We start from the raw sequence: 17,224 nt of genomic DNA, 5'->3' as shown, positions 1-17,224 counted from the left end.
TTGGAAAGCACCTTCATGTTTTCTGAATTATTCCATAAGCCAGCACAGTTATGCCCCACATATTTCCAGATACTGTTTAAAATACTTTACTAAGCAGAGAAACATAGCCGACAGTTCCTTCGTATGGGTCAAGTTATCTGTATCATTATCTACTCATTTTTACACTGAGCAGTCTAAACCTATATGTTTGCTATATGCATATGAGATGAATCATTATTATAATGAAATTTGAAACACCCTAGAGTAAAAGAGAGGCAAAGGAAAATAAAGAAAGAACCTGCTGAGCCAGTTTTGAAGACCATCAAAGCAAGGGGATTGCTTGCATGAACGCGTGGTTTTGTGCTTTCAGAGGTGCTGCAGGAGCTCTGGTGCAGGTGACAGGGGGCGGGGTGGTCTCTCCTGGACAATCAATAGTAGATGTTAAATGTGCAGTGAGGGTCACTGAGGCTTTGCTGTCTAGAATGTTATGAAATGGTTGTGTTTGAATTTGGAGGTAGTAGAAAGTGGGCACTTGTTTCATTTATCTCTTAAATGTTACTTTTTGACCTCCTCATTATTGTATAGGTTTCCTCAGTAGCAATGCATTCTTCAGCCCTGCATTTGATAGCTTTTTATTCCAGCTATTTATTGTATTGGGAAATTCATGTTTATAGAAAGTAAAGAAGAGAAAAAGAACGGTCATTTTACGGCACAGGGCTGAAAACAACACACATTAGTCCTGTACCTCTAGGAACAGAATGCCCCCTCTGGAGAGGCTGACATCATAATTAATTACACCATTTGTTTCATAGTATTGAAATTCAATCTTCACTCTACTGTGTACTCAGAGTTGATGCCATTTGCAAAACCACATGTCCCTACCTCCAAACTCTAGAAGTGTATCATTAAACTAGTAACAACTTCTATACTTTATCACTTCACTGCTAAATTAAAGACAACTCAGGGTCCCTCAACACCGGGTTGAATTTGAAAGAAAAAATAATCTCTTAGTACCATTAGAGTGCTGGTGATCCCTCATCACTCTGTTTAATTAGTGAATCACTTCCTACTTTGAAATAATTGAAAAATAATGAAATGGAAGGATAATGCTGAGAAATGGATATATAAAATTTTTTGTTTGTCTCAGTTGTTTTGAGATGCTACAGAAATAAACAAATTATTTTGTAAATCATATATTAATAGTTTTTATCATTTGGATAGAATTTTTCAAGTTTATTGACCCTTGTGAGAGAAAATAATTTAGTTTTAAACTTTGCAACAGCCTACAGAAGTGGACCTTCTTTATAGCAGGTTGAATAACCAATGAAATGGATAGCACTTGTCATATTTTTTCAGTTGAATAAGGTTCTCCATTGTCTTCAAGAAGTAGAAGGTACACTATGTCATTTTAATGATAGTTATTACATCCCTGATCTCACAATATTCCTAAGGTAAAAATATGTGAATAATCTCAAATTTTATTTATTAAGAAAAAATTATGACTAGTATTTATTAATAGAAATTTTCATTCTTTTGAATATCTACATGAATAAATAGCCTCATGTGTGCCAGACCCTGTTCACAGTATATTTATATTACAGGGGCAGTGTAGTAAAAAGGAACTCACCATTTTGAGAAGTTTTGTCTTGTCAAAGATTCTTTGCTTGACCAAACTTTAGCAGGCTCCTGAACCTTCTCCTTGGCTCCTCTGTGCACTTGCTTTAAAAATCCAGTCTTGGGGCTTCCCTGGTGGCGCAGTGGTTGAGAATCTGCCTGCCAATGCAGAGGACACGGGTTCGAGCCCTGGACTGGGAGGATCCCATGTGCCGCGGAACAACTAGGCCTGTGAGCCACAATTACTGAGCCTGCGCGTCTGGAGCCTGTGCTCTGCAACAAGAGAGGCCGCGACAGTGAGAGGCCCGCACACCGCGATGAAGAGTGGCCCCCACTTGCCGCAACTACAGAAAGCCCTCGCACAGAAACGAAGACCCAACACAGCCAAAAATTAAAAAATATAAATAAATTTTTTTTTTTAATTAAAAAAAAAAAAATCCAGTCTTAACAAGAATCGTGCTAAGTTAGTTTACACAGAACCCCTCCTTCTCCATATCTGATCACCCTGAATATTTGCTCAGGTTCCTCCCCCTCCACCATCTCCCAGTGGATTCCTGGTCACCCTGGCCTGTCTTCACCAAGAAGCCTGTTAGGTGGATTTTGCCAGAACCCTCATTACTCCTGATGTTTTCTCTTGGGTAATATTCCATTCACTGACCCCTACCCTGCTCCTTGGCTAAAAATTCCCAGTTGCCTGTGCTGTATTTGGAGTTGACCCCAATCTCTCTCCCCCATTGTGAAATCCCCCTTAAAGTCAACCCTATTCCTATGGAGGTAGTCCTGCATAAAGTCTGCCTTAACATCTTTAACAAGTGTCAGTGAGAATTTTTTTCTTTAACAATCAGTCATCTCTGAAGAATTAAATCAGTTATTAAAACTTTATTTTTGAAGCCTTGATAGTGTTAACTAGAATTAATATTTGAGCAGACTAAAACAAATAATAAATAGTTCTAAGGAAAAAATACCTAATTAATGAATTCTGTGCATAGTTGAACTGTTTAGATGTGTTATTGCCATTTTGTTATATTTTCTCCCAGAAACTCTTGTAAATAAAAATCGCCTTGTCCCCATTTTATGAAAATTAAAGATTCAATAGATATATATGAATATATACATTTTAAAATCATTATTTGGGGTCTGGTGAATTCTTTGGAAAGATACTCTGTTTAAATAAACTGTTTTCTAAAGCTAACATAGTAGCAGTTTAAATAATTCATAAAGGAATAGGCTATATGGATTTTATTTTTTAAATGTTCAAAAGAATTTCAAAAACCCTCAGGGCCATTTTCTATTTACTTATTAATATATCTTAAACTTTCTGCAATTTGAAGAACATATGCACTGAGTTAATATTTTTAAAAAATAACCAAAAACTGGTATGGCAATTCTGAACATTTAGTAATTATATAATATTTTCTTGCTTGAATTCATATATTAGTTTGTAGAGGTATCTGCTTGATTTTTAAAAGCATACTTCCCCTTAATCCTCAACCAAACAAAATGATAAATTCTGACACTCTGGTAATTTGCATAACAATTGGCCACAAAGAGTAATTTATTAATATTCAATGAAGTTCTAATTTGCACAATGCCTGCAGCAATATGTAAACTTCATTTTGCTTTAAGATGGAAATTTGTTACAGTGCAAATATCAGTAAGTATAATTTTATTAATCAGTCCCAATGAGTATTTGATTCTGTGACCTTGACAATGTCTATACTTTTGTCCTAGGACATACAAGAAAAAGGAAATTAAGGTCACTGTATTTTTTCCTGGTTGCTACTTAGCTACACATAGTTCTAGATATTCAAACACACTATTGTGCAAAAAGCCTTCATTATACAAAAGAAAGCTAATGTTATTGGTTAACCTTCATAAAAAAAAAAAAAAAAACACGTTTATTTTCAATCATGTTCATTAATTTAGCCAAGTAGCATTTGTTGAATGTTCATTGTGTTCCAGGCAACTTGTGAGGTGCTGGGGAAACATTCAGACATGCTTCTGTCTCCTAGAGCTTTCAGACTACACATTTTGAGTTAAGAAGGATGTGTTTGCTGTGAAATAAGAATGGGAATTCTTCAAATGCACTTTGGTTTCAATTGAATAATATTAGTAATAATAAGAGGTAACATATATTGAGTGCTTTTGCTATGTCAGGCACTATTCTAAGTATTAGCTCTTTTAATTTTTACAACAACCCAAGGAAGTAGGTATAATTACCATCCCCATTTTAAGAGAGGAAAATGAGGAATAGTGAGGCTGTTAATACAAAGAGCAATTTGACCCATATTGCAAAGTTTGAAGATTTTCTACCTAGATTTGAATGTGCCAAGACATTAACCAAAATTAATATACAGGTAATATATCTTAATAACTTAAACCCTGTTCTCAAAAGTTTGAGATTAGTAAAGTTTTTTTCATTTATTCATTTGGCATACATGTATGTGCTTGAGCATCTACAACTTGTTCCATCCAGGCAGTGAAGATTCGTTGGTGGGCAAGATAAAAAAACAAAGTCTTAGTGCTGACCCGAGAGTGTTGGAGACAAATGATAAACAAGTAAATAAATATATGCATGTATTTTTAGGTAGTGATAAGAAAAACAAAGCAGTGCAAGGCAACTGACTGTGGGGAAGGGAAGGGTTAAACTGCAGTTTGAGTGGTTAGGAATTGCTTAGTTAAATGCAGACTTGAATGAAATGTAGAGAGATTCTCTTCACTTAATGAAGGAAAGTACTTCAGGAAGAAGGAATAGACCCCAGGGGGGAAAAAAAGACAGGAATCATGGAGGAAAAGATAAAACGGTAGAGTTGAGTGTAGTGAGGTCAGAAAGATTGCAACAGCTGGATGATATTGTGAACTTCGGTGACCATAGGACATAGTTTGGGTTTATTAAAATATGATGAGAAATCAACGGAGAATTTGAGGAAGGATTTCAAATGCTATGAATTACGATTTTAAAAGATAATTCTGGTTTCTGTACAGAAAACAGACTGTTGGACAACTAGAAGGGAAAGAGCAGAACAAGTTAGAAGTTCCTGTTTCAATCCAGTTCACCAGGACCAGGGTTGTGTAGAAGAGATGGCACGTGATCAGATTCAGGAGATATTTAAATGGCTGAGCTAACAAAATGTTCTTATGGGCTACTTTTAAAGCTGTCACCCAGGGACTTCCCTGGTGGCGCAGTGGTTAAAAATCCGCACACGGGTTCAAGCCCTGGTTTGGGAAGATCCCACGTGCCGTGGGGCAACTAAGCCCCTGTGCCACAACTACTGAAGTCCGTGCTTCACAACAAAGAGTAGTTCCCACAACCTGCACGCAGCAACGAAAACCCAACGCAGCCAAAAATAAATATAATAAAATAAAGCTGTCACCGAGATTGAGAAATGTATACATTTCAAGCAGACACAAAAAATGTTTCATTTTTGACTTGGTTTCTGATATTGTGAACTGACATTTAAAAGAAGATGGGATTTTAACAAAAGTTAGGAGGAGAGATAGTTTAAAATCACTGTTTTTTATAAATCAGTGCTTGTATTAAAGGGCAAGTAGGAATAGACAATGTATAGGATTCCTTACTCCCTGAGAGTAAATTATGAATGAAATAAATACCGGGTCTTTTTATATCTTAGCAGATAATTATTGAGTATTGCTATCTATAAGTGAAAAGTAATTTTATTACATATTGAATGCCTTGCTAGTAAAGTCAGTCACATGCTTATAGGTGACTCATCATGGTGATGTTAATGATGATATTCCTTCAATGCATCAATATTTCCCCCCAGCTTTATTGAGGTATAATTAACACATAATTGGAATAGATTTAAAGTGTACAAGGTGATGATTTGATATACATATACATTGTGAAATGACTCCACAATGAAGCTAATTAACACATCTATAACCTCACATAGTTGCCTTTTTTTTTTTTTTTTTTTGATGAGAACACTTAAGATCTACTCTCTTAGTAAATTTCAATTATACATGCAAGCTTATCAACTATAGCCACCATACTATAATAGATGGATATAGTTAGACCCTCAGAACTTACCCATCTTATAACTGAAAGTTTATATCCTTTTACCAACCTCTCCTCATTCCCACATCTCCCAGCCCCTGGCAACCACCAATCTACTCTCTGTTTCTATGATTTCAATATTTTTATATTCCACATATAAGTGAGATCATGCAATATTTAACTTTCTCAGTCTGACTTATTCCACTTAAGCAAAATGCCCTCCAGGTCCTTCCATGTTGTTGCAAATGGCAAGTTTTCCTTCTTTTTTAAGGTTGAATAATATACTATCATATATATGGATATAGATATGGATGTACATATGTGTGTGTGTATATATATACATACACATACCACATTTTCTTTATCCATTCATTAGTTGATGAATATTTAGGCTGTTTCTATGTCTTGACTATTGTAAATAATGCTGCAATGAACATATTGGTGCAGATATCTCTTTGAGATTCTGATTTAAATTCCTTTGAATATACCCAGAATGGAATTTCTGGATCATATGGTAGTTCTATTTTTAGTTTTTTGAAGAAACTCCATACTGTTTTCCATAGTGGCTTCACCAGTTTACGTTCCTAACAACAGTTTACACGGATTCCTTTTTCTCCACATCTTCATTGGCATTTGTTATCTCTTGTCTTTTTAGTAATAGCCATCCTAACAGGTGTGAGGTAATAACCCACTGTAGATTTGATTTGAAATGCAGCAAGATTTTTTTTAAGTGACTTCAATAGTGCGTAGTCTCCACTTTGCCAACCATCCATTCTTGGTAAGATGTGTGTGATGATAGGCTCTTCACAGTAGTCTGACTGCCTCTCCTTATTCAGTCAGTGTGACTGCCTTCTCGACCATTGATTGTATAAACTATTTCCTATACTTTCCAACTAAGAAAAGAACAATATGTGGATGTAAATCCAGAGATTCAAGATAAAAAAGGAGTTTAATGTAGTAAAATATGGTAGTGAAATATATAAGAGAAAGTATGGTGAAATATCCCTCTTGGAAAAAAGAAGAAACAGGAATAAAGATTACATCATCAAATAATTCAAAACATTTAGAGTCATTTCTCTGCAACTTCACACTTCATGCTACCAGTAGTTGCAGATTAAAATCACCTTCTTTCGGAAGAAAATATTAATGTGTTTGCTATTGGGAAGGTGATGAAGTGAATGAGTGAAGCAGCCCTGAGGTCTGGGGTTTATGCTCAGCATCCCCCCTGGGAGGGCTTCCATCAGGCAAAACTCTCCTTCAGGATCACTGTCTGTACTGCCAAGAGATCATTTCAACTATGTCCATCTTTACACAAACCCAGAGGGAACCAACCTTCCCCTTTCTAATTTTGGTGGAAGAACTGGACTCTCTTCTCTGGGACCTGAGTCTTTTGGGCACTTATGCCTGCTAACAGAAATGCTTATACTCCAGAGAAAAAAGGAAGATGAAGGGAAGAGCAGATGGGATCAGAGACCCTCCTAAAAAAACATTTTATTCTAGAGAATCACTAGCCATGAAAAGATATTTTTAATTTTTAAATAAATCTCTTAATATATTTAATATTCAAAAATTCATAGAATGTTATGGTTAAGCTGTATTTAGAACTGATATGTAGAAGAGATGGTCATGCATTTCACAGGATTGTATCTGTGTTAGCAAAGAATTTAGTGACTATCTAATTTAATACTCACATTTGGAAAAACAAGAAAAAACAAACACTGATTCTGTTTAACTTCCAAGAATGACTTCCTTCTCTCCCTCCCCTTCCTTCTCTTTTTCTCTGTCTTCTTCCTCTTCTTCTCCCTCCTCCTTCTCCTCTCCTCTTTTCCCCGTTTTCCCTTTCTCTTCCCCTCCTTCCCTTTATTCCATTAAAAACAATTGAATGCTCTCAATGTGTATGGGATGATAAGACCATGTTGTGCTGAGGTAAAATGGATAGATGAGGCTAGAAAGAAAGGTTCCAGCTATATTGGGAATGGGCATTTAAGAGTCACAGTTCCCTGTTCTTCTCTGTGTACAATGATGCCCCTTAGTTTTAAAAAATCCAGTTTGTCTGTGCTTGCTCTTTAAATGGAATCATATTTAAGTGGGGGATTATATTATATACAAAAGAAAGATATGTCCTATGGTACAGGTTCAATATTAATTTATTTTGTAAGAAATAATCATAGGTGTTTAATAAACTCTAATAACATACATATTGACTTGGTGATGTCTTCACTTACCATTGATGCAAAATTGTTTTGAAAGTTAAGATTTACATAGGTGGTTTACTTAGAAAGTTTATTACTAGACGATTAATACTTTATATTCTTTAGTAACTTTATTCTCTAACAAACTTGAAGCAGCCAAGGATTAACATTTTCAATTCGGAGAGCCACATCACTATGGCAAAGTGCTAAATTCTAATTGGATACGAATATACATTGGGATTATGGGGTAAAAATTAATTTTAACTAACTATACATCCTTAAAATCTTGCATTTTTAATTACTCTTTCCCCCTCATTTCCCACATGGGTAGATTAAATAGTCTTTAAACCAATACATGGCTTAGAGTACTAGAAAAATTAAAGCAGTACTTATTTTGAAAGTTAACTCCCAATCAACAGATCCCTGTAACCTATGGGATAGAGTTTTAATTATTTTACATGGCATAGAACTACCCCCTGGATCATTTCTTTGTTTACATCCCTGGCTTTTTCTCTCTATCTCAATGTATGAATTAACTATACTGAATTTCTTGAAATTCCTTTAATAAACCATATTATTTTATTATGTTATGTCTTTACACCTCTTCTATACTTTGCATAGAATTTTCACCACCGCCTACTTATTAAAATCTTCCTCTGCTACACGAATTAATCTTTCCTTCCTCTTTATCTCTTTGCCTAGTATTCTCCTACTCCTCCCTTCTTATTAGTCCCTTCTTGAACCATTAATGCACTCCCATTGCCTTTTATTATGTCAATAATACAAATATAGTATGATTATGTCTTTACATGCCTGTCTCCCTAGACTTTGTGTTTCTTGAAGGCAAGAACTATTTTATTCATCATTTTTATAGTGTGTGGTAGAAGTTCAATAAATATTTGTTGGACGAATTAATTCCCTAGAGCAAAATTGTATTCTGAATAATACTAAACATCTCGGTATTTGTTCAGTTTATTATTTATGTGTATTTCCTATGGGGAACATTGAATTATGTTTGTCTTTCCTCAGTATCATCCAGAACTAACAAATGATTATAGTTAACTTTCCAAACCAGAGAAGCAGAATTGTTTGAGGAAGCTGCCATTAGCTGCAGTAGACCAGAGGACTGCTTCAGTGACAGTCACTAAATGAAGAAAGGAGACTAATGATTACAAGCAATACTACTGCAATAATGAGAACTTTGCACTGACGTTATCATGTTGTTCCGCGGTAGGCTCACATGTTCTACAGACAAGGGGCTGCAACATCATTTATCTCCAGCTTCTGTGCACATTACAAAGATGCCATCATGCTATGTAAAAGTGGAGCTGGCTGAGGGAATAAGCTTCCTTCTCACATATGCAAATGGATCAGGAGTGGTCATGACATATTAAGTGCCAGCCAACTGCAGATGAAAGCCAGAAGTGCCCCCGTAAGCCAACGGCTAGTAGTAACTAGTAGAAAATATCCCCAACGGACCACGCCAACTTGTCATGGCAATATCATATTGCAGTGAAAGCCTAAGCTATTTGTTTTGTTGAATAAATCACTGATTAACCTGCTAATAATGCCTATAAAATAGAGGAGAAAGCTTGCAGACCGCCATCCTAGAACATTCCTGGGCAACAGTTACTGTTTCGCAGAGGAGAGAAGAGCTGAATCCTTCCAAAAGCAATGAGCAAGCACACAAACAAATCAGTGGGGAAAGCAAGAGGATAGAGCAGAATTCACTGTTTGTAGTAACAAAGGGATGCTGTTTTATAGCCACAGTAGAAGTTCAGTGTAGAACAAGATTAGTGCAAGCATTCCTCCTTGTAATGAGCTGCTTTCAACTGACAATGTTGTCATGTTTTACCATCTTTGCAAAACATTTTTATTAGCTTCATTGGCAATGAATAAACAGAGCCTACTTCCTTTTTCCTATCATTTAAATGTGGAAGAATGCCTCATATAGAAATAATGACAGCCATAAACATCCAGGAGGCATAAAAATACCACTCCTAATCTGGAAACACTGCATATTACCAGAAAGAAAGAGAGTAAATTAAGAAATAATTTATGATATTTTCCTCCAGCTATATATTGACTATTTGGTATTTATAAATTATTTGTCAGGTGGTGCCTTTCATGAAAGTTTTAGCAATAAGTATTTGTTAAGCAGTTTAAAATAAACATATTTATTTACAATATTTTTAATTTTAGATTACAAAGGAAAAATAATTCATGTCGTATTAAATAAGCTCTTAATAAACTTGCTTATCCTGAATTGGCTAGTTTTAACTTAATACCTTTCTTTTTCTATTACTTCAATTCGTGTGTGCGTGTGTGTGTTTAATTCCATTTGTGAAGCTATTTGATTAGTGACCCTACAAGTGAAATCTAATTAAGATTCATTTGATTTAAATTTATGTATTAAAAATACTTTAGCTGTAGCCTTGAGTGTTTTAGTGAATTGGAAGCAGAAAAAGAACCAAAAATGCTAATAACAATGCAAAGGCTTTCACATGGTTTCATTACTTAACAAAGAACTTTACAGTGCAATATACAAACAGGATGAAAAAGCCAGTTAACAGGCTTCAGTGCAGTATTGACAGCAGGAAAGTTAAGGTCAAGCAAAGTTGAATGGCAACATTACTACTAGCCATTCTTCCTTGTAGATCTGAACTTTAATCCGCAGAGATTGTTAAAACCCCAGGTGGAGGTTGGTTGATAATGGTGGCTGTTATCCTAAGGAACAGATGGTAGAGTGAGTGACACCTATAAATGTGCAGGCTGTGTTGCTTCAGTGACAAGATGCTAAGCCCTTCTGGCACTGAAGTAAAAAGACAGGTGCCTTGACACAAAAAAGAAGTATTGAAACTATGCCTCTAGCCATGTATAAGAGTGGAGCCAATTCTTCAAGCCTAAGTAACTGAAAAACTAAATTGGTACGTATTAATATGTAAGGATTGCCCTTGGATCTTTCCTATCAGTGTTTCTTCTCTCCCTTCCTCCCTTCCTTCCTTCCTTCCCTCCTTCCTAATGAGTCCCATTAACTTCATCTAATAACAAGTTAGTGAGTAATCTTTGCAGTCTAAATTTCTGATTTTAATGGGTTCATGCATTTATGATAAAAAACCCTTTATTTCTTATTTGTAAAACAAATAAGTTAGCAAAACCATATTTTCTTTGCTAGAATGATACATGACAGTGGAGTTCTTCAATTACCTTTATGTCTGCCTTAAGTGTAGGGTGAAGTTAATCACATATACATATACCATTTATTCTAACTGTAATTAGCAATGTCAGGTTTAGAGATTCATGTGGCCAACAGGGAAACCACAATAGTGTAAAAACCAATTTAATGAATGTACCTACTTTTAATTCTATTATCACTTCAACAGATTACTTGTTTTAAAAGGTATTAAAGCCAATAACATTTAATCTACTAGCTTGAATGTAGCAGGATTTTTTGGAAGCCAATAAAAATAAGCTTCAATAATCAAGTACAACAGATGTTAAAGTTTTCAGCACAATTCTTTCTGAAAGATATTAGGTCCTAATAGCCAATTCCTCATACCACTTTTTTTCTTCTCTTCTATTTTAAATGATATAGTCATATATTTGTCTACAAAGAGAGATAAATGTGGTGGGACAATAAATCATTTCATAATACTCCAATTAAGTGTCTTGGCACTAGTAATGAATAAATAAAGACATCACAAATGTTGAAAGACAACATGAGGGTTGTTTAAATGTATTACAGGGCAGTGGTGATGTGAGTGAATGGTACCACTAAAGTTGATGTAGTAGTGGTATTTAGACTGAATTACATCTTGAGCCCTACTTTTCCTCACCTGTAAAATCAATGACTCATCTAGAGTAGCACGAAATTATTTTCTACCTCTATTGTCCTAGACTGTATCTTCTTAAAAGAAATTATCTCTTTCAATCTATCTGTAGCAGATGAACTCAGCCCACCTACTCTTGCAATAAATCGAGTATTTGGTGAAAGATTATAGGTAAATGTATTCCAAGGTAGGCTTGAGGCATGCATAGAGTCAGGGTTAATTAAAATTAAATCAATAGAGTCCAAGTTCTTTGAAGATGAGTGCATGGTGCATGGTAGATATTCATAATCTAACTGTAGGCCCACGTTCCATGTCTTTGACTGTCATATGACAGTGCATTATAAAGTACCATGTTGTCTATTCTTGATGTCTCATGTGCAGTATTGTGAAATTGTTAAGTTAGTAACAAAAGCCAATTTTTATCTGTTTTGTTTATTTATTTGCTTTTCTTCACAAATGAACCAATAATGGAAACCAATCAGCTAAGGGGAAAATATTACTCACTTTGATTCGCTGTTGAAATTATTTCTGATTATGCCAGATTTTTCATAAATATTCCACCTACTGTAAATATTGGTTCCTCTGAATTATTTTAGAAAACTTAGCACAATGTATTAAAATCACGTGTTAAGGCTTCCCTGGTGGCGCAGTGGTTGAGAATCTGCCTGCCAATGCAGGAGACACGGGTTCGAGCCCTGGTCTGGGAAGATCCCACATGCCGCGGAGCAACTAAGCCCGTGAGCCACAACTACTGAGCCTGCGCGTCTGGAGCCTGTGCTCCGCAACAAGAGAGGCCGCGACAGTGAGAGGCCCGCGCACCGCGATGAAGAGTGGCCCCCACTTGCCACAACTGGAGAAAGCCCTCGAACAGAAACGAAGACCCAACACAGCCATAAAAAAAAAAAAAAAAAAAAAAAAAAAAAAAGCTGCTGTCAATACTATTTAATAAAAAAAAAAAAAAAATCACGTGTTAGGAAATTTCATGGTCTTACCTACAATAACTTTTATTTTGGAATTGAACTATTATTAAATTGTATCTAACTCTGGACTACAGTTTAATTATACTCAGTGTTTCTTAAGGCTTCATAAAGTAACTTATCCAAAAAAAAAAAATTTTCAGTGATTCTATTTAACATTTTAGATATGAACACTGTATGTAACTATTCAGAGTATTCTAATTAAGTGTTTGACTTGCTTTGCCATCCTACCCTTAAGTGCAAAATCTACAAATATATGTATAAACAAAAATTCTGATCACAAAATTCACTCTGTAATGTGTATGCATGTTATATACAAGAATATATGTATATATAGTATTTAACACATGTAACATATATATAATACAGGTATATGACCTATATATGCACATATAGGTATATATATTAATGTATATAAACAAATGCATGACATATATATATTATACATAATATATGACATGAATACACATGTACCATCCGTTTAGTGATCAGGTTTTCAAAGGTAACATATAGTAATACAACAAATTTTCATAGACTTGGGTTTTATAATAAACCACATGTATATAGCCTGTTTTCTCCTAACTACATAGAATTAATATGTATGCATGTGGTATATACTTAATAAAAACTTATATTCACTTAACTTTGGGCTGGTATGTCCTTGTAATGATTTATCCAGTTGTATACATTAATATGGTCAGTTTCCCACTCCGAGGAATTCTTCCTGTGACTCTGGAATAAATGCTGAAGGTGATAGATATACCAACAAGAAAAATATTTTCAATGGCTGCATTACGTAAAACCACATGAATGTACCTTAATAGACCCTTCAAGTTTTGTGAAATAAAATTTGCAAAGCACTCTGGTGGAGTAAAGTAAGCATTCTAAATAGGATATTATTGATTTCCATTGTAAAATTCATAACCCAGGCCTTTAAGAGTCTTAGAATAAGTATTTATTCACTTTGGGTCAGTAGAACAAAGATTTTGGGGGGCCATAATTCAATATCTTCGGTAGTAATTAATACACTATAGTATTTATATTGTAGGAAAGTCCACATGGTAGGCCAGAAGCAAAGACAATATAGTTTATATATGTTTAGAAAACTATTAGAACAAAATGTTATATGTGTGCATGTGAATCTCAAAATTTTTGCAAACCTGCAAAGTTAGTCATTTTAACATTGCCAATAGCCTAAAATTACTTTAATGAAGGGTTTACCAGCATAGCATAATAATGAGCTGTCTTTTAAACACATACCTAAGTATTTTTTTTTTTTAATGCCCTAAGTATTTTTATAAAACACTGCCCAAGTTATAATATATTGACTATTTTATCACAAATTCAAAACATAAAATAATAGTCAAACATTAAATCCTCTGTGTTTTATGATTCACTGATCTTCATTTTGCTGTACTTATTTAAAAATGTATTAATTTCTTGATATGTTTATGTGCAAAATCTTGCTCTCACATTATTACAGATTAACAGAGCTGCAATAGAAAGTGAAGTCACTCCACCTACTCTTGCAATAAATCCAGTGCGTGGTGAAAGATGATAGCTAAGCTCACACAATAGAGTTTGCCTTGCCACAGGCTTGGAGCTAGAGAATTTGCATAGTAATAGTAAATTGCCTGTTTAGAAATTGTCTTACCTTTGAGTATTAACTTTCCCACATTATGTTTGATTGATTATTTATTGAAATTTAACTCCCACAGAGAGCCTGCATTAACTGGCTAAGATAAAATACAACTTTAAAAACAGCTTAGGTGATTAAATTCCTGAGTGACATGAGATTTATTCTTTCTATTTATTTATTTTTTTTAATTAAAAAAAGTTAAAGATTTCTCTTTTTTTTTTTTTTTTTTTTGATGTGGACCATTGTTTTTTAAAGATTTTTTTATTTACTTATTTATTTTATTTATTTATTTTTGGCCGCATCGGGTCTTAGCTGTGGCATGCAGGATCTTCACTGAGGCATGCGGGATCTTTCACTGCGGGTGCACGGGCTCTTTGTTGTGGTGTGTGGGCTTCTCTCTAGTTGTGGCGTGAGGGTTTTCTCTTCTCTAGTTGTGGTGCGCCAGCTCCAGGGAACGTGGACTCTGTAGTTTGCGGCATGGGGGCTCTAGTTGGGGCGCGCGAGCTCAGTAGTTGTGGCGCGTGGGTTGCCCCATGGCACGTGGGATCTTAGTTCCCTGACCAGGGTTGGAACCTGCATCCCCTGCACTGTAAGGTGGATTCTTTACCACTAGACCACCAGGGAAGTCTCAGATGTGGACCATTTTTAAAGTCTTTATTGAATTTGTTACAATATCGTTTCTGTTTTTTTTATGTTTTGGTTTTCTGGCCCCGAGGCATGTGGGATCTTAGCTCCCTGACCAGGGATCAAGCCCACGACTCCTGCAATGGAAGGCAAAGTCTTAACCACTGGACCACTAGGGAAGTCCCGAGATTTCTTCTTTAATTCTGTATAAAGTTTTATAGATTAAAAATACGGCTAAGGATTTCTGGCCATATGAAGGAATATTGTTTGAAATTATATAGACGATTGGGCACTTGAAAAAAATAGGGATACTTGATATATAACAGAGATGGCATTACATATCATTGGGTTAAGAATAGAATTTTCTGGTCTTTCGGCTTTCGGCTCGGAGGAGGCTCAGGTGCAACTTTCTTCGGTCGTCCCGAATCCGGGTTCATCCGACACCAGCCGCCTCCACCATGCCGCCTAAGTTCGACCCCAACGAGATCAAAGTCGTGTACCTGAGGTGCACCGGTGGGGAAGTCGGTGCCACGTCTGCCCTGGCCCCCAAGATCGGCCCCCTGGGTCTGTCTCCAAAAAAAGTTGGTGATGACATCGCCAAGGCAACTGGTGATTGGAAGGGTCTGAGGATTACAGTGAAACTGACCATTCAGAACCGACAGGCCCAGATTGAGGTGGTACCTTCTGCCTCTGCCCTGATCATCAAAGCCCTCAAGGAACCGCCAAGAGACAGAAAGAAGCAGAAAAACATTAAGCACAGTGGAAACATCACTTTTGATGAGATTGTCAACATTGCCCGACAGATGCGGCATCGATCTTTAGCTAGAGAACTCTCTGGAACCATTAAAGAGATCCTGGGGACCGCCCAGTCTGTGGGCTGCAATGTTGATGGCCGCCACCCTCACGACATCATAGATGACATCAACAGTGGTGCGGTGGAATGCCCAGCTAGTTAAGAACTGCAAAGAAAAATAATAAAAGAGTTATTTGACAACCAAAAAAAAAAAAAAAAAAAAAAAGAATAGAATTTTCAATAAATATTTATGGAAGAGTTTGTTATTCATTTGAATAAAAACATTAAATACGCCTCTGCCTCACACAATGCATAAAAATCAGTCCCAGATGCATTAAATAACCAAATATGTAAGGCAAAACTAATACTGTAAACTTTTTAGAGGTCAAAATAGAAATGTATCTCTGTGGGAATCTCTTTTAAAACAGACAAAAGTTATAAACCATGCAGAAAAAGACTAATAAATTAAACTACAATGAATAAGTACCTCTCTTTGTGAGAAGTCACTAAAAAATAAAATAAAAAATCAAACTATTTACTAGAAGATTTTTGCCATTTATTTAACCTATGAATGATTACTATCCAAAGTATATCATGGACTCTTCTGAATCAGTAAGAAAAAAATAATCCACTAGGAAAAAATTGGAAAAATAAATTTATAGAAGAGAAAGAATAAATCTTTATAGCTATATGAAATGATGTCCCATCTTATTAATTACCAGGGAAATGCCAGTGAAACCACAGTGAAATATCATTTTACATCTATCAGATTTGTAAACAATTTAAAAAGTCTGACAATGCCAAGTGGTCTGCGTGTGCCTTCAATGAAATTCTTATTCATCGTGGAAACAAAAATTGGTAAAGCCACTTTAAAAACATTTTAGCATTCCCAGTAAAGGCCCTAGAACCCAGCTATTATACTATGAGATGAATGCCTGGGAAATAATCTTGGTTGATAACTGTATTGTAGATTTTAGTACTCTTCAACATTAAAAAAAAATGTTTACTGAAGAATAGACACATTTGTCCACTGTGAATTTTGCTTACTCATTAATTAGGTAAATATTCATTGAACAACTATTATATGCTACACATTGCTCTAGATGTGGAGGATATAGCAGCAAACAACACTGGCAAAACTTTTGTCCTCATGGAGCTTGCATTTTGTGAGCTACTGAGCAAAAGAGGCAAGTAAATTCCACAGTATATTAGAAGATGGTAACTGTTAGCAAAGCAAGAAAAAGGGATACAGAGTGCTGGTGGGAAGTTGCAGTCTTAAATTTTGCTTTATAAATGGAAAATATAAATAGAAAAAAATATGTAATCCGTTTTGAAGTCTGGATATAGCTTCACTTGCTCTGTAAGTAGAGGCCAGGGTCTGACCAAAAAACTTTCTGAGAAAAAAAAAAAAATCACTGTGGATAGATTAGTGCCTTACAATGTGGAGATTATTTTGATAAGCTGGAGGTAAAAATTTAAATTTGCCCAACTGCGAAGGAAAGAATCATTTCAGTATGCCCTCAAACAGCAGGCACGGGTGGAAGTAGAAATTCTTGCG

At 35.4% G+C, this 17,224-nt stretch overlaps 2 protein-coding genes across 2 annotated transcripts in view; both read left to right on the top strand.

The window, feature by feature from the left end:
- The window catches only part of PCDH9 (protocadherin 9), a 1,000,311-nt gene that overhangs the window by 477,908 nt on the left and 505,179 nt on the right, over positions 1-17,224 (top strand). The window lies entirely within an intron of this gene.
- LOC132352340 (large ribosomal subunit protein uL11) lies at positions 15,240-15,881 on the top strand. The gene has a single exon (XM_059902789.1). The coding sequence runs from the start codon at positions 15,332-15,334 to the stop codon at positions 15,827-15,829; it is 498 nt and encodes a 165-aa protein (XP_059758772.1). The 5' UTR covers positions 15,240-15,331; the 3' UTR covers positions 15,830-15,881.

This window comes from Balaenoptera ricei, chromosome 18, assembly GCF_028023285.1.
Source record: "Balaenoptera ricei isolate mBalRic1 chromosome 18, mBalRic1.hap2, whole genome shotgun sequence".
Lineage (NCBI taxonomy): Eukaryota > Metazoa > Chordata > Mammalia > Artiodactyla > Balaenopteridae > Balaenoptera > Balaenoptera ricei.
Note: the sequence above shows the minus strand (reverse complement) of the source record. Positions and strands in the feature narration are given on the sequence as shown.

Bases quoted from the DNA above. Each gene is read 5' to 3' on its own strand.
- LOC132352340 (XM_059902789.1), top strand. From the start codon at position 15,332: ATGCCGCCTAAGTTCGACCCCAACGAGATCAAAGTCGTGTACCTGAGG.